Raw genomic sequence first — 20,138 nt, forward strand, 5'->3', positions numbered from 1 at the left:
CTGGGTCTCCTGTCTTTCTGGAATCGAAACATCACGGTGCATTGAGACCATCTCTTTGTCCACACAACTTCCCGAGGTGGTCTCACCCAATGACGTGAGATCCTTGATAAGATGGCGATTTCCAAACCTCAGCCCCAGACCAGACTTTTCCGCTCACTTCTAGACTCGGCCTGACTGCCCCACGGGACATTTCCACTTGTCAATCAAACAGACTTCTGTTCCTGACGTGCTCACATGCTCACCCCACAACTCAGCCTGCTGCCCCCACCTCCGGCATCTCCGTCTCTGTCATAGGAATCCATCTTCCAACTGCAGAGACCACGAACCTTGTAATCATCCTTGATTCCATTTTTCTTTTCTTTTTTTAAAATTGAGATACAATTAACATAGAACATTGTATTAGATTTAGGTGTTGTTAAAAAACAAAGCTGAGGGGCCCTGGGTGCTTCAGTTGGTTAAATCTTTTTTTTTAATTTTTAAGATTTTATTTATTTATTCGACAGAGATCACGAGTAGGCAGAGAGGTAGGCAGAGAGAGAGAGGAGGAACCAGGCTCCCCACTGAGCAGAGAGCCCGATGTGGGGCTCCATCCCAGGAACCTGGGATCATGACCTGAGCCCAAGGCAGAGGCTTTAACCCACTGAGCCACCCAGGCGCCCCCCCCCATTTAGAATTATTATATATTTCCAGTTAATTGACCATTTTTACCATTATGCTAACACCACATGCGAACATCAGCCAAGCCTTTATATTATGACACTTCTGCCTTAAAGTCTTTTTGGCCTTCCAGATCTCAATTCCCCTTATGTATCTTTCTCCTAAGGAAATACCTATTTCAGCCTAATCCTGAAACGGAATATTTGAACAAGCCATTGCTGAACATGATCTAGTGACAATTCATTATGCATATTAACGTATTTGAGAGTATCTTTACTCTCGCTGCCCAAGAAACAGAAACGACCCATCCTCTGAGAGCACACATGGGGTGTCCACAGACAGTGACCACGCGCTGAGTTACCAAGGAAGCTTGGCCGATTCCATCTCCATGATGGAAACTATGGTTTCTGACTGCAGTGAATCACTTTAAAATAAGAGTAAAAAGCTAACCAACAAAGACATTTTGTTTATCTGGGATCTAGTTTGGTAACTACTGCACAGTTCAGGCCAAGACAGAGTAAAGGAAAGAAAGAAAAGACTAAACTGTTTTTTTAAGATTTTATTTATTTATTTATTTGACAGACAGAGATCACAAGTAGTCAGAGAGGCAGGCGGGGGGGGGGGGGGGGGGGGGGGGGGGGGCAGGCTCCCTGCTGAGCAGAGAGCCTGATATGGGGCTCGATCCCAGGACCCTGAGATCATGACCTGAGCCGAAGGCAGAGGCTTTCACCCACTGAGCCACCCAGGCGCCCCAAGACTAAACGGTTTTATGTCAGTTCAAGTAACATGTCTTGATCTGAAACTCAAGGACAACGGACAAGATTAAAATCTAAACTCTACGAAGGTTCAAGTGTAATTTCTCTTTCTATAATTAGCCCCATTCTTTTTGTTTTGTTTTGTTTTAACCACAGATAATCACAGTAAAGCTAGTTTGCATTAAACTTGGCCTGATTGTTTGTTTACATAAGTGTAGCAAGTGATTGGCCATATAAACTCTTCTCTAAGACTGCTGGGGATTTTCATAATCGCAGATCGAGCTCTTAAAACCCCGAGGCCAGGAAGCTAAACCAAGGACTCACTTTGAGATTTTTACCTGCAATACTATAGTTTGGGTGAATTCCTCTCTTCTTGAGGTCCCCCCAAATATCCTGAGCCATTCATGGCCTGCCAGGTAGTGACTTTCCTTACTCCCCTGGTAAGGCCGCTGGAAACCCTATAAGCAAGGTACTAGGCTGACTTTCCAAGCCGTTCCTGAAAGCTGTCCGGCCATGTCTGAGTCCGTACACATCTCGCTCCAATAACGCATTCCAGCCAAAGCCTTGACTCTAGCCAACGTTTCCAGTTGTGTCTTGTTTCAAGGAGAACACATTTTTAATTGAACTTATGCAAATAACTAGTTATATGGCCATGAAAAGAATCCTCAAGAGTTTCTGAATTCTGGAGGAATCAGGCAGGGAGAGAAGGTAAATGTTTCATCTTGTAACAGAGGTATCCTTTACCAAATTGCCATAGGTCACAGCTTAAGAAAAGCTTTCTTAAATCTTGGAAACCACAATATCCCAAAACAAGCGATGTTTCAAACAAAAAGTCGTAAAGGATTACAGTCGTCCTCCTCCATTCGCTCAGTTCTGTGACTAATGTTCTGCTTGAATCCGATGTTTTCCAGTAGTTGTAGAATTTTTTTTTAGTTGTAGAAATTCTTATCCGGTTCAGTTTTATGACTTTAAAGTTATTATCAACCTGTACTTACCAAAGTCCTCTTTGTAAATTTTCCTGAAGATGACGTACTTTGGGAGGGACATTATTGCAAAAGCACCTGAGTAAAACAATAATGATCCATAAATGACCACAGACAAAAAAATGCCTACTACTGAAGATCGGATGAGAGTTCATTATAGCGGAATTGACAAGGAAACTCGGTCTTTCTTGGGGCACATGACGTTTTTAAATGAACTGGAATTATGATGATAACATTATACCAGGCAGGACGTATCAGACTTCAGGAATGTCTTATAATTTCTGGAACACTTACATTCCTATACAAATTCAATGTAAGGAAGGCTTAGTATTACTTTTTTTTTTAAGATTTTATTTATTTATTTGACAGACAGATCGTAAGTAGGCAGAGAGGCAGGCAGAGAGAGGGAGGGGGAAGCAGGCTCCCTGCTGAGCAGAGAACCCGATGTGGGGCTCGATGCCAGGACCCTGAGATCATGACCTGAGCCGAAGGCAGAGGCTTTAACCCACTGAACCACCCAGGCGCCCCTTAGTATTGCTTCTTATTTGACGGTGCTTCCAAGGTAATTTACCTTGATGCATACATCTTACTAGTTTAACATCTCTTTCTACAAGGAGAGGAAACAAATCTTTTGAGATGCTCCAGGACCCCTCCTAAAAATCTCAGAGTTAATTTGGGGTCAGATATTCTTGATTTAGAATTTGATTTGGGGCAAGTTTGTCAAAAATACCAAAAGGTTTAAAAACACTTGGTTGGGGGACATCTGGGTGGCTCAGTGGGTTAAGCCTCTGCCTTTGGCTCAGGTCATGATCTCAGGGTCCTGGGATCGAGCCCCGCATCGGGCTCTCTGCTCAGCAGGGAGCCTGCTTCCCACCCCCACACATCCTTCACCCCTGCCTGCCTCTCTGCCTACTTGTGATCTCTGTCTGTCAAATAAATAAATAAAGTCTTCAAAAAAAAACAAAACAAAAACACTTGGCCAAATAGTATCCTGGATCACTCTGAACCAATACTTTATTCACCTGTTTAACCATAGGGACAATTGAAGACTTTGCAATCAAATACAGAGAGTAAATAGTTGTGTGTTTTAATTTTTTTTAAAGATCTTATTTATTCATTTGACAGAGAGAGAGAGAGAGAGAGAGAGAGAGAGACAGCAAGAGAGGGAACACAAGCAAGGGGAGTGGGAGAGGGAAAAGCAGGCCCCCCACCGAGGGACTCCATCCCAGGACTCCAGGATCATGACCTGAGCCAAAGGCAGGTGTTCAATCGTGGTTTAAAAAAAAACAAACCTCAGCTCTTTTAATAGAGGAGACTCAGTTTTCTTAAGTAATCACAGATGTGATGAGAAAGGTAACATGAAACACAGTAAACTGTTATGGAAGACACAGAATCTTTACTTTCTGTGCACATTTGCTTAAAAGGTAAAGAAACTTCACGGGCTGTTGCCAAAAGCAAACTGAAAGTCCAAGAAAACTGTTTTTTCCAACCGTGAGAAAGCAATTCTAATTCTGCGCTTGTGTACTTTTGATATTAAAACTCATCATTCTTTTTACTTAAATAAATTTATTCCAATCTTAGCCATCCTGACTACACATAAAAGTCCTTCTCCAAGATTTGTTTTCCAGAGATCTAAGATTTTATTTTTCACATTCAGATTTTGTCCTGTGTTTCCTCCTTCCCATTCTGGAAAAACCAGCCTCACTTTCGGACAATATTATTCCTTTTTCCCTCAACAAAAATGCGTCTCTGTTCGTCACACCTCCTCTTACGGAAAACACACAGCCTACTTGCCCTGCATATGGAGACGTTTCCTTTATTATTTCCAGTGGCCATCATTACTTATATGAGAATTCTTAACACTTTAAAAACTTTAATTTCAAGTGAAGATTAAGAAGTAAACAACTGGGGCGCCTGGGTGGCTCAGTGGGTTAAGCCGCTGCCTTCGGCTCAGGTCATGATCTCGGGGTCCTGGGATCAAGTCCCACATGGGCTCTCTGCTCAGTGGGGAGCCTGCTTCCCTCTCTCTCTCTCTCTGCCTGCCTCTCTGCCTACTTGTGATCTCTCTCTGTCAAGTAAATAAATAAATAAATAAATAAATAAATAAATGTAAACAACTATGGACTGGCTCTTATGATGTGGGCAACGAAGGCAGGAGAAAAAAAATTAAATGTCTTTACTACTCACAGCCCATGGACGAGTCCTTGAAACAGGCAGAGTGACATTCTTCTAGGGACTCAACTGTTAAGACTTTGCTAAGGACAAAGGCAATCTTACCTCAACACCCCCAAGATCCTGTAAGACATAAAAATTCCTTTGGGGGGGGGCGCCTGGATCATTCAATCAGTTAAGCGTCCAACTCTTGGTTTTGGCTCAGGTCATGATCTCAGGGTCCTTGGATCCAGCCCTGAGTCAGGCTCCACGCTCCAGGCAGAGTCTGCTTGTCCCTCTCCCTCTGCTCCTCCCCCACGTGCTCTCTCTCTGTCTCAAATAAATAAAATCTTTAAAAAAAAAAATCCTTTGGAAATTTCCTTTATCTGTACCTCCACAAGATACATGCTGGCAATCAAGCTCCAAGCATAGGGCCCACGGATATGCATCTGAAGGGTCTCATGACTCAGGTTCTATTAGACAGTAATAAATGACCTTTTCCTAACAACAGCTAGGCCCTCTCGAGGTCCTGGAGACCTGGCTTCCAAAATCCCTTAGAGACTTACGCTCTCCCTAACCCCCTCCCAACTTGAAAGTATGTCATCAGTCACCCATCACCAGCCCCGTGCCGTTGTTTGGGCTCACAGGTCCCGTCCCCAAACTTTAATAAAACCACCTTTTTTTTTTTTAAAGATTTTATTTATTTATTTCACAGACAGAGATCAGAAGTAGGCAGAGGGGGGGGGGGGAAGCAGGCTCCCCGCCAAGCAGAGAGCCCAATGCAGGGCTCGATTCCAGGACCCTGAAATCGTGACCTGAGCTGGGATCGAGAGCTGGACACTTAAGAGCCACTGAGGGGCCCCGACATTTTATTTTGAAGTGATCTCTACACCCAACCTGGGGCTTAAACTTACAACCTTGAGATGAGTCAAGGGTCACATGCTCCGCCAAGTGAGCCAGCCAGGTGCCCCACATTTACCAGCCCCGTAAACTTTTAAATACCCCTCCCTCTCTTCCCCCCCCCCCCCCCCCCCCCCCGGAAGCCGGTATCTTACAAGACTGACCCGCCGCCTACTGCGCTAAGAAGGTGCTAGAAGCCGGTATCTTAAACAAATGGTCTAGATAAGAGTTCCAACAAGGTTGAAGTAGAACATTTACATTTCAAAGACATTGAGAAAGAAAGCAAGTTTCTCCAGTTAGGACTGTTGTTTCCTAAAGGTAACATTTTCACCGTACTTATAAGCCTTTTGAGGTAAATAGAAGAGGTTTGGGGATGGGGGGTGGAGGGAAGAAAGCGGACTTTGAATTATTCCTGGGGCCACTTTTGGTCTTGTAAGGATTTGTAAGTTAAGGACGGTTGATTTTAATTCCTCAAGGAATTGGGTTGCAACTTACATGACATCATAAACTGACCCACCAAAAATCCTTCCGAAGGATTTTTTCCCGAATCCTTTCCAAAGGGCTCCCAAAGATTTTTTTGCCCCCGCCATCAAGTACACAGTTTTATTTTAGTTTAGGTGAGAAGGTCTAAAAATAATTTCTTATCAGGTTCTGATGATCAGCTTTGAACCAAAGAGATAGTAACCTCTAGCTGACCTTGAAACATTTACGTAGGGTCTTTGAGGACACCCCCCCCCCCCAGCATCCCAATGGATTACAAATGAAATAGTGACCCTTGGGCTGTGTTTTGATGGTGGATCCCTAGGAGGGTGTGATGTGGGCGCTCAGGGGTTATTTTCGGTGCCTGAACTTGGAGGGGTCAGACCTTAAGGCCAATAGCTTGGCAGGCGCTTGTTTGTAATCTTGTTCCAAAGTCCTTTCAAAGTGCTCGGGGACAGTCACAAGCTGAGTCAGACTGGTGATTTTCTGTTCTATTTTCTGCCTTTTTATCAATCCACTAATCTCAGAAGATAATCAGTTTACAGGAAGAACAGCTAGAGAAGGTTGGGTGACCTTTTTATTGCATAGGACCTGGCTTGCGCTCGGAAGAGAATTTCCAGTTGGGTTTATTTGCCACAAATACATCTTTCTTGTGGTTCCATGTTTGAATAAGAGACCCATCCGTGCAGGCAGGGAAGAGTCTAGGAGTGGCTTTTAGAAGAGCAGTTGCTATTCTGCAAGCCTTTTTTTTTTTTTTTAATCCACGAGGGGACCATGTTGAAGGTCGACGGTCTTGGATATCTTCCTCAGGGTTATGTCAGCCTGCTTCCTTGCACCATTTTTTTAAAAGATTTTGTTTATTTATTTGAGAGACAGAGCTCACAAGTAGGCAGGGAGACGGGCAGAGGAGGGGAAGCAGGCTCCCCACTGAGCAGAGAGCCTGATGTGGGACTTGATCCCAGGACCCTGAGATCATGACCTGAGCCAAAAGCAGAGGCCCAACCTGCTAGGCCATCCAGACGCCCCTTCCTTGCACCATTTTTGGGCTTCACTGGGTCTCACCAGCTCATGCACAAGCTGATAGAGATCTGGCAGCCTGGGGTCAGGAGCCCTGACGATGACTATAAAGTTTACAGAAAACTTTTGGGGATCTTCCCTGGGTTTAGGAAATTCTTGAACTCCGGCCATTAGTTTGGTCTTTGACCAAGAAGGCAAAGATACCTGAGGAGGGTCTCCTGAAATCTCAGTGGTTTTAGTTTGCAAGGTAATTTTTTTTTAAAGATTTTATTTATTTACTTGACAGACAGAGATCACAAGTAGGCAGAGAGGCAGGCAGAGAGAGAGAGGGGGGAAGCAGGCTCCCCGCTGAGCAGAGAGTCCAATGCAGGGCTCCATCCCAGGACCCTGAGATCATGACCTGAGCTAAAGGCAGAGGCTTAAACCACTGAGCCACCCAGGCGCCCCTAGTTTGTAAGGTAATTAATTGATCAACAGTCTTTTCAGAATGGGAAGGCAGTTCAGAGAGAGGATTAGTAGAATGTGAGTAGTCCGGTAAATGACGGAGGGGACCTACCAGTTTTATCATCTGTCGTGTGAGGTATCTCATGTGTCTTTAATTTTTCACTAGCCTTGGCAATGAATTGTTTAAATGAAGGAATTTGGGAATCTTGAAAGCTTTTGGAAGCTTGTGCGTGCCAGTTAAAATGAGTATCTCGGGGCGCCTGGGTGGCTCAGTGGGTTAAAGCCTCTGCCTTCGGCTCAGGTCATGATCCTAGGGTCCTGGGATCGAGCCCCGCATTGGGCTCTCTGCTTGGCGGGGAGCCTGCTTCCTCCTCTCTCTCTCTATGCCTGCCTCTCTCCCTACTTGTGATCTCTGTCTGTCAAATAAATAAATAAAATCTTTAAAAAAAATAAATAAAAATAAAATGAGTATCTCATTCCGTGCGTTGAACTTGGGAATCCTTGCTTTCCTTTCAAGTGCATTTCTTAAATGATCTTGTCTGGCTGGAACGTTCCCCGTAATGGCCGTTATGATTCTAGTTAACTTTTGTAAGATTTCACCATTTTTGTAGCTACTCATAGCTTCCAGAACCATAGTCGTTGGACCAAGAAATAAGCGGGTGTGCCAAAGGTGGTGTGTGCGCACTTCTTCGGAATTTAGGGATTTCTTACTTACTCACTTACTCGGGCTAAGCCTTTAGGTCTCTCAGAGCCAAACTGATACCTGAAAGGTGTATCAGCGGCTGGGTTAGGGATTCTGTGGTGTTTTACAGTGAACCTCATCGCACGGAAATTTTTCTGAGGTTGGTGGGTAACCTAGAGTGCATGTAACCTTATCCCATCATTCGCTTCTCTTAACTGGAGTCTTTTTTTTTTTTAATTAACATGTAATGTATTATTTGCCCCAGGGGTGCAGGTCTGTGAATCATCAGGCTTACCTAATGCACAGCGCTCACATGGCACATACCCTCCCCAGTGTCCATCCCCCAGCCACCCTATCCCTCCCCCTGCACCCCCCAGCAACCCTCAGTTTGTTTCCTGAGATTGAGTCTCCCTCCTGATCCTATTGTCTTTCATTTTTCCCCTCCCTACCCCCCATGACCCTCCCCGCCCTGCCTCTCAAATTCCTCATATCAGAGAGATCACATGATAATTGTCTTTCTCTGATTGACTTGTTTCGCTCAGCATAATTCCCTCTAGTTCCATCCACGTCGTTGCAAATGGCAAGATTTTGGTTTTTTGATGGCTGCATAGTATTCCATTGTGTATATACACCACATCTTCTTTATCCATTCATCTGTTGATGGACATCTGGGCTCTTTTCATAGTTTGGCTATTGTGGACATTGCTGCTATAAACATTCGGGTGCACGTGCCCCTTTGGATCACTACGTTTGTATCTTTAGGGTAAATACCCAGTAGTGCGATTGCTGGGTCATAGGGTAGCTCTATTTTCAATTTTCTGAGGAACCTCCATGCTGTTTTCCAGAGTGGCTGCACCAGCTCGCATTCCCAACAGTGTAGGAGGGTTCCCCTTTCTCCGCATCCTCGCCAGCATCTGTCATTCCGGACTTGTTAATTTTAGCCATTCTGACTGGTGTGAAATGGGATCTCACTGTGGTTTTGATTTGCATCTCCCTGATGCCGAGTGATGTGGAGCACGTTTTCATGTGTCTCTAACGGGAGTCCTTGGGTTAGGCAGTGAGCTCTCTAACAGCTGTTAAATGCTCAACCAGTCCTCACCAATTTTGTGGCTGCTTCTGAGATCCCCATTATCAATAGACTTTGTCTGTACAAAACAACACAAACAAACCTGTGCACCTTAGTATGTCGGTGGTAACCAAGAGACGCGACCGCGTCCTGGCCCCGAGGAGGGCCTATGTGTGCCCTCACCAATTCCCAGTGTGGAATCTGGGGACAGAACCAGGGCTGGGGTTTTCCACTCAAAGCAGGTAAAATACTAGGTAACTGCAGCTTCGATTCTAGCAGCTTCCATCATGGAAGTGACCGCAGAGCCGATTCGTTCAGGAGCCTAAAGCAGAGAGCGTGGGGCTCAGAACTGAGAGGAACTTGGCCCGGCCCTCAGAAATGGCCAGAAAAGGAGAGAACTCAGAACGGTTCGTGCGTGCCATGTTTGTGTTTCTCGTTGTCCCCGAAGCCAGTGGAAGTTCCCATCGCGGCCACTAGGTCTGATAAATCACAAAGCTCAGCCCAGTAGATTTAAAGATCTAATTGGCTTTATTCAGCAATTCCTGGACCAGGCAGCACCCGGCTGGCAAGCAGAAAGGTGCTCGGAGGAGCTACAAAATGGGAAATTCTGCCTTTTATAGGCAGAAGGGGGCAGAAAAAGGAAGTTTCTAACAAAGAGTGGATTGTTTCGGCAAGGTCACCCCGGGCTGGGGGAAGGCCAGGGGTCGGTCAGGCAGAGGACCACACTAGTGCTGACCAGGCAGTTCCGGATGGACGGGTTAAAGGTTCTGTTCCCGTAAGAAGCTGAAACTGTAGTTTGGTGAGCTAATGAGTCTGTGTAGTTAGCGCAAGTGACTCCATTTTGGGCCTGTTATCTCTTTTTTTTTTTAATTTAACCCCGATCACTGGGTGTTAGACTCATTTTCTCCAGGTTCACTGCCCCCACAGACTTCTCTGGGCCCGGGTTCTTGACCTCAGTAAACCCCAGCCTCTGGGCCTCCACCTTCCCGCTGGCTGACCCGTCCTTCCCGCCCCCGCCCTGCCCTGCCTCCCCCGCCCTGGGCTCTCTCTAGGAGGCCCGGAGCTAATCAGGCTGATGATCACCCAGGTCCAATTCCACTTTCCCTGGCTACGATGCACAGTAAATTTCCTCCGCTGCTTGGCTCCCCAGCGAGCCCTGCCTTTTGTCAGGCAGCCGCCAGCTCCCCCCACCTGCTGTATCATCGCAGATGAACCAGGCCTGCCCAGCCCGGGGGTGTGATCTAAGCGCTAGAGACACACCACCCTCAGCAGCAAAATGCGACTGTCACGTCTTCCCAAGCCAGTAAAATCTCTGGTTCTAAACGCCTTAGTGTTTTCCAAACGTCTGTACTATCATCTGCCTGCAAGAGGGCTGAGCCCTAGAGAACGCCTTGGAAAATTATTTCCAAGGGTGGGATAGTGGATTAGTCTTAGCTTCTCATCAGGGAATGGCCCTTCCAGGGTCCAGCCTCATTTCACCCTTGCCCCACCGCCAGGGTCTTTGCGTGGCTGGAATTGACTTGGGAAGACCCAGAAAAGGCCAAGGAGGGAGACCAGGATCTCAGAGAGATTCCTGAACCCAGGGCCCTCTGCTGCCGTTCTTCCTGTCTTGATCTCTTCCACAGAGGGAAAGGCTTAGCCATGAGAGGGAAGGAGAAAACCAGGATGTATGAGAGGCCCTGGTGTGCACGGTCTGAGCTAAATTCTCCGGCTCTAGAGCGTGTTTTCCAGGGCGCCTGGCTCGCTCAGTCCCCCTTGATCTCAGGGTCGTGAGTTTGAGCCCCACGTTGGGTGTAGAGATTGTCTCTTAAAAAAAAAAAAAAAAGGTTCTTTCCATAGGACTAGAAAATGTTTAAAAAAAATCAGCTGAGTAAATTTGAAGATCTAATTGACTTAAGTCAATGATTCAGGGCTGGGGCGGCGTCCCATCCAGCAAGCAGAAAGGTGCTCTGAGGAGCTATTCAAAATGGAAGGCTTTTGTAGGCAGAAGGGGGCAGAAAAAGGAAGTTTCTAACAAAGAGTGGATTGTTTCAGGCAAGGTCACCCACACTTGCGGGAAGAACGGGGGTCTGTCAGACGGATCACCTCCGTAGTGCTGATCGGAGAGTTCCAGATTGGCCAGCTAAAGGTCACAGTCCTGGGAGAGGCTAACACCGCAATTACGGTAGGTGCTAAGTCTTCGTTTGCTGACAGGGGCTTAGCACGAGTGACTCCATTTGGGGCGTGTTGTTTCTCTTTCTTTCTTTATTCTTTGTCAACAGACATAAGCGTGCATGAAGCAGAGAACAAGAATTCCATTATGTCATGTTGACACAAGCCGGAAGGACAGCATTGTGAAAATGAGTCTTGATTCAGTTAAGTTTAACAGGCGTTAATAGCGTCTTTGATGCGCAAGGCACTGTGTTAGGCACTCGGGGGTGGAGGGGATCGAGGGGAACAAAGCCGCATCCTCCCCCTGTGGGGACAGATGTGTAGGGAAAATTATGAGCATGACAGAGACATACACAACAGTGTGAAGGCGCTATGGACTGTGTCTGTGTCCCCTTAACATGCATATGTGGGAGCCCCCCCTCCCCCACCATGTGACAGTATTTGGAGGCAGGGAGTCTGGGAGGTAGGAGTTAGTTGAGGCCTTGATGATGGGGCACTGATCTGTGGGATTAGTGCCCTCTAAGAGGAGACCCCAGAGAGCTTGCTTTTTTTGTGACCCGCCCCTGCACTGTGTGTGTGTGTGTGTGTGTGTGTGCGCGCATGTTGCGCGCACAGAAAAGCGGTCATGTGAGCACACGGCGAGAAGTAGGCCGGTCTGCAAACCAAGAAGAGATTCCCTCAGCAGAACATGATCTCGCTGGCACCCTGACTTCCAGCCTCTAGAATGGTGAGAAAATAAGCGTCTGCTGTTTAAGGCGCCCGGTGTTGGTATTTTGTCATGGCAACCCACAGGGAGGCACAGATGGGAGAGATTGTGAAGGGTTCGATCACAGAGGGCTTCCTGGAGGAGGTGAAATTGGAGCTGCAAGAGTCAGGTTCTACAGAGGAAGGTGTGAAAAGGGCATTGCAGGCTGAAGCAGCAGCCGAGGGGAGAGAATGGCATTTTGTCTGTCCTTGTGGTGAGGTCGTAGAGCTCCTGGAGGTAAGGGAGGGATGGAGCCAGTTCTAGGGAACTTGGAGACACTGAGGAGCGTGGATCTTGCTTTACTAAGAGGGTGGGAGCATCGGGGTTCTTGAGCAGGTGGACAGCACAACTGGGAAGGAGCCGCTGGCTGCACAGGGAGGAGGAAGGACTGGCAGGAGGGCAGGCCCCAGGGAGATCAGCCATGAGGCCGACAAGGCTGTGGACTGGGCCAGAGGTGATGCATAAAGACCCCCAAGTCAGGGCAAGAGCAGCCCCCAAGGGTAGTAGTAGGGACGTGGAACCATGTAACTGTGGGGGCGATGCCAGTGGCCAAAGGTGAGCCTGGAGGGGTGGTTCCCAAGTTCCTTTTGGCCTTTAAGCCCCCAACAGCCCCTCATCCTCACACCCAGTGTTCCCAGCCCCCGTCTTCTTTCGTGCTTCTCTGTGCCTTTGGATTTCCCTGTTTCTGCAAAATGACAGGGCCTGTGTTTCATCTGCCCCCAGTCCCGCCGATGGCTCTCCTATGGCTGCACGATGAGAGGGAGAAGAGGGAAGGGGTAGTGGGGAGAGAACCGTGAGGGGAGACGCTGATGGAGCGGTAACTAACATTCCTTCCTTCCTGCCGAGAAACTTCTATGTGCCAGGCTTTGTTCCAAGCGCTCTACAGGCATTAATCAGGTTAGTCCCAAGAGTGGCCCCACAGGGAGGGCCCGTCACTGCTGGTCAGAACACAGGCTTGACGGCCAGACTCCCTGGTCTGTCACTTCTCTTTCACACTGACTACACGATCTTGGGCAAGTGACTGGGTGTGCCTTGGCCTTGACCCCTTCATCCGTATAATGGGGATAATGACGGTTCCCACTTCATAGGGTTGTAGGAATAAATGAGTTAGAGTGTACAATGGTGACGGGCGCAAAAGGAGTGGGCAGTTTTTTCAGATAAGAGAACTGAGGTCCAGAGAGAAGTTACTTTCCCAAGTTCACTCAGGTAGTAAGTTGGACCCAGAGCAGCCATGTGTCTAGTTACTGTAGCCTGCCTGTCCACGAAGAAGATGTGACCAGAGAGCAGGAAGGAGCTGAGGTGGATAATGTGGTTCTAGACGGAATACAGGGTCTCAGTTCTTTTAAACAGTCCCTCCCATGACCACGGATGCCTTGGCCTGTGTGAAGCAGGAAACAGGTTTAAAAAGGAAGACAGGGGCGCCTGGGTGGCTCAGTGGGTTAAAGCCTCTGCCTTCAGCTCAGGTCATGATCCCAGGGTCCTGGGATCGAGTCCCACATCAGACTCTCTGCTCAGTAGGGAGCCTGCTTCCTCCTCTCTCTCTGCCTGTCTCTCTGCCTATTTGTGATCTCTGTCTGTCAAATAAATAAATAAAATCTTTAAAAAAAAAAAAAGGAAGACATCTGGATTCCGCTGGGCTATAAAATGAATGTCTGTCTCTCCCTACCCCCAAATTCATAGCTTGAAACTGAATCTCCAATGTGATGATGCTAGCAGGAAGGGTGGGGGGACGCTTGGGAGTTATTAGGTTGTGAGGATGGAGCCCTTCTGAGTGGGATTTGTGCCCTTATAGGAGACCCCAGAGAGCTCCCTCACTCCTTTTGCCCTGTGAGGACACAACAAAGAGCGGTCTGTGCACCAGGAACCAAATCTGTCAGCACCTTGATCTTGGCCTCTAGAATTGTGAGAAATAAATGTGTGCTGTTTCCAAGCCACTGAGCCAAATGGACTAAGCCCAGTTTTAAGAGCTGGGGATTCTATGGCTTTCCGATTTGGGGTTGGGGGAGGTGGGGGTGGGGAGGGGCCTGGAGGGGGGTGGCCAGGGGCCGACCGGTGCCTGCAGCTGCTCCGAGTGACCGTGAGGGGGCAGCAGAGGCTAGGCTCTGGTTTTAGCTTACGGTTTAAATGGGGTCTCCTGCGGGAGACAGCATCCAGAACAAACTAAGTCCTGAGCTGTGTGGCCGGAATCGCGATCAAGCATCCTGGACATGTGAAGGAGGACAGCAGTAAAGGGACTTTAGGAAGAACCTAGTCCTTATGCAGCAAAAGGCGAGTTTGAGTCTGAATGATCAAATATGCTTTTCCCCCAGACTTAACACAGGGATTGGATTAGAAAGCTGGAAATAAGACCCAGGACTCTATCTCTGCAAATCTTCGGGAAGAAACACAAGCCCATTTCCAGAAGAAGCAGCAAACTCACCACACCCTGCATCCTGAGGGAGAGGAGGTGAGAGAGCTTTGCCGGTGAAAAACAGGAGCCGGTGTAGGGTGTCAGCTGCAGAAAGGACTGGGAGCCATGCAAAATTTAATGAATTGGCTTTCATTGTTTTTAGTTACTAGAAATATATATTATTATATTGACTAATACAAAATCAGAACCGACAGATAAATATTAGAACTTTAAAAATACTTATAATCCTATATATTCAAAGAAAATGAATGGTTTAAAGCATTTTCCATGAAAATGAAGTACAATAAATCCTACAAGAGATTTTGTATCATGTAAAGTTGTGTGAGCTGGGTTAGAGCTGTCTCCAAGCTAACGTGTGGGTCAGACGCTGTCCTTGGTGCTGAAGTGGGGCGGGCAGGAGGAAGCCCTTCCCTGGATGTGGAGGGGTGCCTCGCCTGAGATCATAACAAGCCCATCGGAGTTTCCATGGTTTCCTGTTTGAGAGTTTCCCAGCACTCTACTCTCCCATCTTCCTCCTTGGTACGGCTTTTGTTTTTCATCCAGTTCCATGAATGCTCTCAATGGGGAAAAGTTCCACCAGGCTTGGCCAAAGTGAGCTCTCCTCACTCTCACACCCCACAGCCCCACGTGGGAGCTGCCTTAAATCGACGTCATCATCACCTGGGGCCTCTGAATTCTGATCTGGAAAGAGAGACAGAACCAGGTGAGGGCTAGGCTTATAAGGAACCTGGGATTTGGAAACATTACGTGTTGGGACTGGGGAAGTGCTCAGCTTAGAGTCTAGAACAAATCAACTGTCCCCCCCCACTTAACTCCCAACTTGGGTAGTTTTAAAGGCATTCTAGTGAGGGAGTTTGTCTTCGCCCCAAGGCCTTCCCTAGGGAGTACAGTGCCTGAAGCCAACACACTCCTTCCGAAGTGGGAATACTATGAGTGCATTTCTTTGGCCCTGGAACATCCATCCAGTTGAAATAAAATCAAGGTCGCAAGCAATGAGTGATCACCTCTTGCCAAGTGACCAATCTTGGTCTCAGTCCTAGTGGGACATCCTGACATTAGGTACCTCCTGAGGTGGAGCAGTAGCTTTATTTTTCCATGACAAATATTTAACAAAAACATCTAAGCTGGGACGAATCAAGCCTCTAGGCCTAACTGCCGGTTCACAGGAAGAACAGAGGCTTGAGGGACAAAGTAAAGGATAGCATGGGGGAATAATTAGATATACTCAAAATGTGGGACATTCCTTAAGACAATTATCTTAAAAAAGGAAACTATAAATGTAAAAGGTAGGAATCGGTTCTAGATTAAAAAGACCAACGTGACCCAACAAAAGTCAGTGTGTGAAATTTGTCCATATTGCAAAAAACTAGTAATCACTCTTGGGTGCATTGGAAAAGTGGATACGGGGTGATACTGTGCAACTATCATCGACTTGTTGGGAATGCTAATGGTATTTGGGGGTGTGTGCTGAAGTGTTTTCTGACTGTTATCATTTTATCAAGTGCCATAATGTTTGCATGGACTGCGGGTGGTCCGGCAAAGTTTGACGAGAATGTGTATCGTGGTTACACACGCTGGGCCGTAAGACGAAAACGTGGCAGCACGAAACGCTGGGGATCTCGGTGGGGTGTTTAGCGCACCACTATTCTGACTTTTATGTGGGGTTGAAAAGTAAAACAAATGAACTAAGTTGGCCATCAGGACATACTTGACATGGAGAGAAATTTCTGCACCTGGAGCCCCAGGGGTCTCGGGCAGGTCAACCCCATCTTGCTGCTTAGTTCCTTCTCCTCCTCCTGCTGCCGCCCCAAGTTACTGCTCACTTCTTGGCAAGGTCACCTGGACTAGCAAACCGTAAACACGACTTTGCTTTCCTGAAGAGCCCACCGTGGCAGGAGAGGACACGGGGCCTCAGCGCAGAGGGAGGCGGGCACTTCACCTGCGTGTCTCTCACCTGGGTTTCGGAGTCTATGTGGTCCAGGGAAGGCTGGAAGTTGCTGTAGATGGAGTCCAAGTGCACGGAGTCGTCTCGATCTGGAGGGAAGGAGCCCCATGGAAGCAGCTGGTTAGAAGATAAGCTCCCGTTTCTCCCTCTAATGTCACCCGCTGCAGGGCCAGAATTTCTTTTTGTCTTTCCCCACACTTTTGCCTGCATCCTTGCTCTGCCTTCCATTCACAGGAAACCACCAATTTAAAAAAAAAAAAATTCCCTCTTTTATCTGGAGCGTTTAACCCACGTATAATTGTCATTGTGGATAGGGTAGATTATTTTCTCCCTTATTTTGTGCTTCCTGTCTGTCATCCCTTTCCTGATCATGTGCTCCCCCTTTCCTGCTTTTTTGTGGGTTGACTAAACCGGTCTCCTCGTTCCATGTGTCCCTTCTTCGGAATGTAAAGACTCGATCTGTAGGAATTTTAACACGTACATTTAACCTGACAAAATGTGCAGAGTCCACCACTCGGCAGAGAGGGAAATCACTGCCCGGTGAGCTCGCCCAGTGCGTGTCCACACGGGCGGGTTTGCGAGCTGGAGCAACCTAGATCATCGGTGACCTCGCGTGCCCCAGTGGTCGTGGTCTAGTTATGCTGTGCCCGTCCTCACACCTCATCCAGGGCCTTGTGGGAGCCACAAGTGGAAATAGGGGTACAGATGGGGAACCCGCTGTTTTAGAGATGAAAATGCTGTTCTCTTTGCTCCTTTACGTCCTCCCATGTCCTCCCTGTGTGTCTGTCTCCACACTTGGAGACATGTTGAGCGCACTGAGGACTTCCAGTACCTTCATGGATGTCGAAGCCAATGTTTCGGAAGGTTCCAGGGGTGGGCCGTCCCTCTTCTTCATGCCACGTGTACAACTGAGACACTCTAGACTTCTGCCTGTTGACAGAAACACCAGATTCCATGATGATCAGGAACCGGGATTTGGGGACCTCCCCCGCTGTCTACCCCGAGGACCAATGAGTGCAGGCAGAGGGCCCAGAAGAGGAGCGGGAGCTGGAGGCAAAAGGAGGCGGCGGCAGCGACTCACCTTTTCAGCTCTCTCCTGGAACGGAGCATGAACATGGAGAGAACAACGAGGACGAGGAGCATGACGGCGCCCGCTGCCCCCACGAGCCCGTACACCAGGCTCTTCTGGGTGCTGAACTCACAGGTTTCTCCACTGTACCAGTGGGTGTTTGTGGTCAAGCAGCTGAAAGGCACAGAGGGGGCAGATGGAGGGAGGGAGGCAGCCAACAGCCACAGCCTCCCTGCCTCAGATCTGGCCATGAGCCCGTGGGAGCTTGATGAGCAGAGGGTAAGGGTGACGTCGCTGGGGCGCAGAACAAGGAGCCGGAGGGGGGCAGGCAGAGGCCAAGTCCAGCTTCCACGGCACGGGGCCTCAGAGAGGCCCAGGACTCAGCCCAGTACTTTTAGGTTTTGGAGCCCAGGATCTAGAGCGGTCGGCCCCCCTCTGGTGTTGCCCTGGGCTGTAGCCAGGAACTGGAAACCCCGCTGGCAACCTTTTTATCCACGCGCTAACCATCACGTTCTCAGCCTCTCCCTTTCCATCAGGAAAAGCAAATCCCATCCTGGATCCCCAGCACACACTGTGCGTCTGAAGCCCCCTCCCCTAAGCCCTGTTCCTCCCCTCCCCACATCAACCCGCAGAATCCTTCGGGAAACCTGCCCAGGACCAGAACAGCGACTCGGGCCTTTGCACGTGTGTCACTCCTTCCCCCTGGTCTCTCTCTGGTTTTGTTTCAGTAGCCAAAGCCTGTGGCTGGTCTTTTACAGGCTTTCTACCCTCCCCGTGGGGATGGGCTGCCTTCTCATTGCATCAGCAAAGGACTCCCCCCCCCCCCACCCCACCCCCCGGAAGCCGGGCTCTATCCTCCCCATCTGACTGGGAGTTTCCCGAAGCTGGGGCTTTCCTTCTGCTTCCCCAGAGCTTGTCCCAGTCCTGACTCCACTGCACAAGCCCTGGGCAGGGGAGGGGAGCTACTGTGGCCCGGCCCCGTCCTGGACCTGGCCTTGGGGCTCTGGCGACACTCAAGGGAGGCCAGGACCCCCTGGGCCTGGAGGCGGGGTCCCGAGGGCCGTGGCGGGACACTCACTAGCACTGAGGGCCGCTGCTGGGCTCCAGCTGGCACTTCCCGAAGTTGCAGTCCAGGGAGCTGTTGAAGCCGGGCATGCAGCGGGTGATGCAGTACGGCTTCTCCTCCTTGTACTCCACGAAGAAGTAGGCGGCGTAGTCTTTCCCGGCCCTCTCCTGGCATTCCTCTGCGGGGCACGGAGGAGTTGCGGTGACCAGGCCGCCAGGTACCTGTGTGCCTCCCCGGACCCACCCCGGAGCGCCACACGCCCCCGCTCCCCCCGCTCCCCGGCACCGGTCACCTACTTTCAGGGTTGTAATCAACTGTAATGTTTTGCACCTTGGTGGCAGTATCGTTGTAACACAGTACAGCTGTGGAAGGAAACACATAGAGCCCCTTGAAGCAAATTCCTTTAGTGGGGGCAGCGGAGCGGGGAGTGAGGCTGTCACGAGGGGTCCCGCACACGGGAAGGCCAGCCTCCAGCCCTGCTCGCCAGAACAATGACCCTCCAAGGGCCCTGTGCCTTCCCCGTGTCTCCTCCCACGTGCACCTCCACCAAGACCCCCACACCACTCAGGACATTCTGAGGAGCGCTCTGCATCGCAAGCCATGCTTCTGCTCACCTTCCCGCCGCCCCAGGCCCCGCAGGACTGAGCCTGGGGGTGCACCTGCCTTCCCCCCACCCACCCCGGGGTGCCGAAGCTAAAAGATCCCCCAGGACCCCTTCCAGCCCCTCCCTCCGTCCCTAGGAATTTACTTAAGCAGGTATTATTTGTGCTGATTTGCTCCGTGGTTACTTTCTGGATTTTTTCCGTCACTTGCTGGGTGGCCTTCGTGAAAACTTCCCTGTATTCTGGGGTGAAGCTGGTCTCCAAGAGGACTTCATGTTCCACCACAATACTGCCGGCCCTGAGGAGAGAAAAGGATGTCCGTGAGCAGCCTCCTAGGTCATAACAGGTGCTCGCTTCTCCGACCCCTTGTCCCAGGCAAGGTATGCCCTTTGCCCCCACGGGAAGGCAGAGCTGGGGGAGGGCGGTTGAAATGACCGCCCCCCCCAGGGTTCCCTGGATGAAGGCTCATTCCAGGCGCAGTGCTAGGCACTTCCCCGTAGGACTCACACCACAACTGGTGCCTAAGGGGACTGTCTCAAAGGTTAGGTTCTCGGCGGCCATGTGTGGAAGTCTCAGGAAGGCTCAAGGGCAAAGATGAATAGAGGGATGGGACCACAGGAGATTGTCCTCACGGTGCCATCAGATACATTCCAGCAGGGGACTGGGCACCTGCTGGCAAAGGGGTTCTTAGGAAGTCGGAGGACACCGGGGACTCTTACAGGAGCCTCGAGTTGCTGGGGGGAGGGCTGCAGAAGGTCTGCGAGCCTCTTAAGAGCATGTACAGATTTGAAGCTCTTATGTGCGTATTTTCTACTCATAAGCACTTGCATCAATTCTAAGACGAATCTCTGACACCTAGAAGGTTAAAATTCTAGCCAGCAGTCTCTTCCGATTCTCTGCCCAGGAGCTAGGAGCAGACGGAGGCAAGGCCACCAAGAAAGCATGGCTTTAGACACGCTCACAGCTTCTAGTTGCTTCTTTCTCTCGTCCCTCGCTCCACATCCCCCGAGCGGTC

General features: G+C 49.3%; 1 protein-coding gene and 1 long non-coding RNA gene across 3 annotated transcripts in view; one reads left to right on the top strand and one right to left on the bottom strand.

Moving 5' to 3' along the window:
- LOC123933781 overlaps positions 1–14,472 on the top strand; it is a 20,180-nt gene extending 5,708 nt beyond the window's left edge. The window contains exons 1-4 of one of the 2 annotated variants that reach the window (XR_006816674.1): positions 11,013–11,299; positions 11,397–12,013; positions 12,755–12,928; positions 14,341–14,472. This is a non-coding gene — a long non-coding RNA (uncharacterized LOC123933781). Of the gene's footprint in view, positions 1–11,012; positions 11,300–11,396; positions 12,929–14,340 lie in introns of those variants that run through there. The other variant, XR_006816673.1, reaches the window with a different exon arrangement.
- Positions 14,473–14,554: 82 nt separating this feature from the next.
- Positions 14,555–20,138, bottom strand: part of LOC123933778 (mucin-17-like) — a 30,327-nt gene continuing 24,743 nt past the window's right edge. The window contains exons 8-14 of the mRNA XM_045993330.1: positions 19,270–19,421; positions 18,818–18,883; positions 18,534–18,699; positions 17,468–17,629; positions 17,219–17,316; positions 16,396–16,475; positions 14,555–15,122 (exon numbers count right to left, since the gene is read on the bottom strand). Of these exons, the coding sequence (XP_045849286.1) occupies positions 15,081–15,122; positions 16,396–16,475; positions 17,219–17,316; positions 17,468–17,629; positions 18,534–18,699; positions 18,818–18,883; positions 19,270–19,421 (766 nt within the window). The 3' untranslated portion in view covers positions 14,555–15,080. The remainder of the gene's footprint in view (positions 15,123–16,395; positions 16,476–17,218; positions 17,317–17,467; positions 17,630–18,533; positions 18,700–18,817; positions 18,884–19,269; positions 19,422–20,138) is intronic.

This window comes from Meles meles, chromosome 21 (genome assembly GCF_922984935.1).
Source record: "Meles meles chromosome 21, mMelMel3.1 paternal haplotype, whole genome shotgun sequence".
Taxonomy (NCBI): domain Eukaryota; kingdom Metazoa; phylum Chordata; class Mammalia; order Carnivora; family Mustelidae; genus Meles; species Meles meles.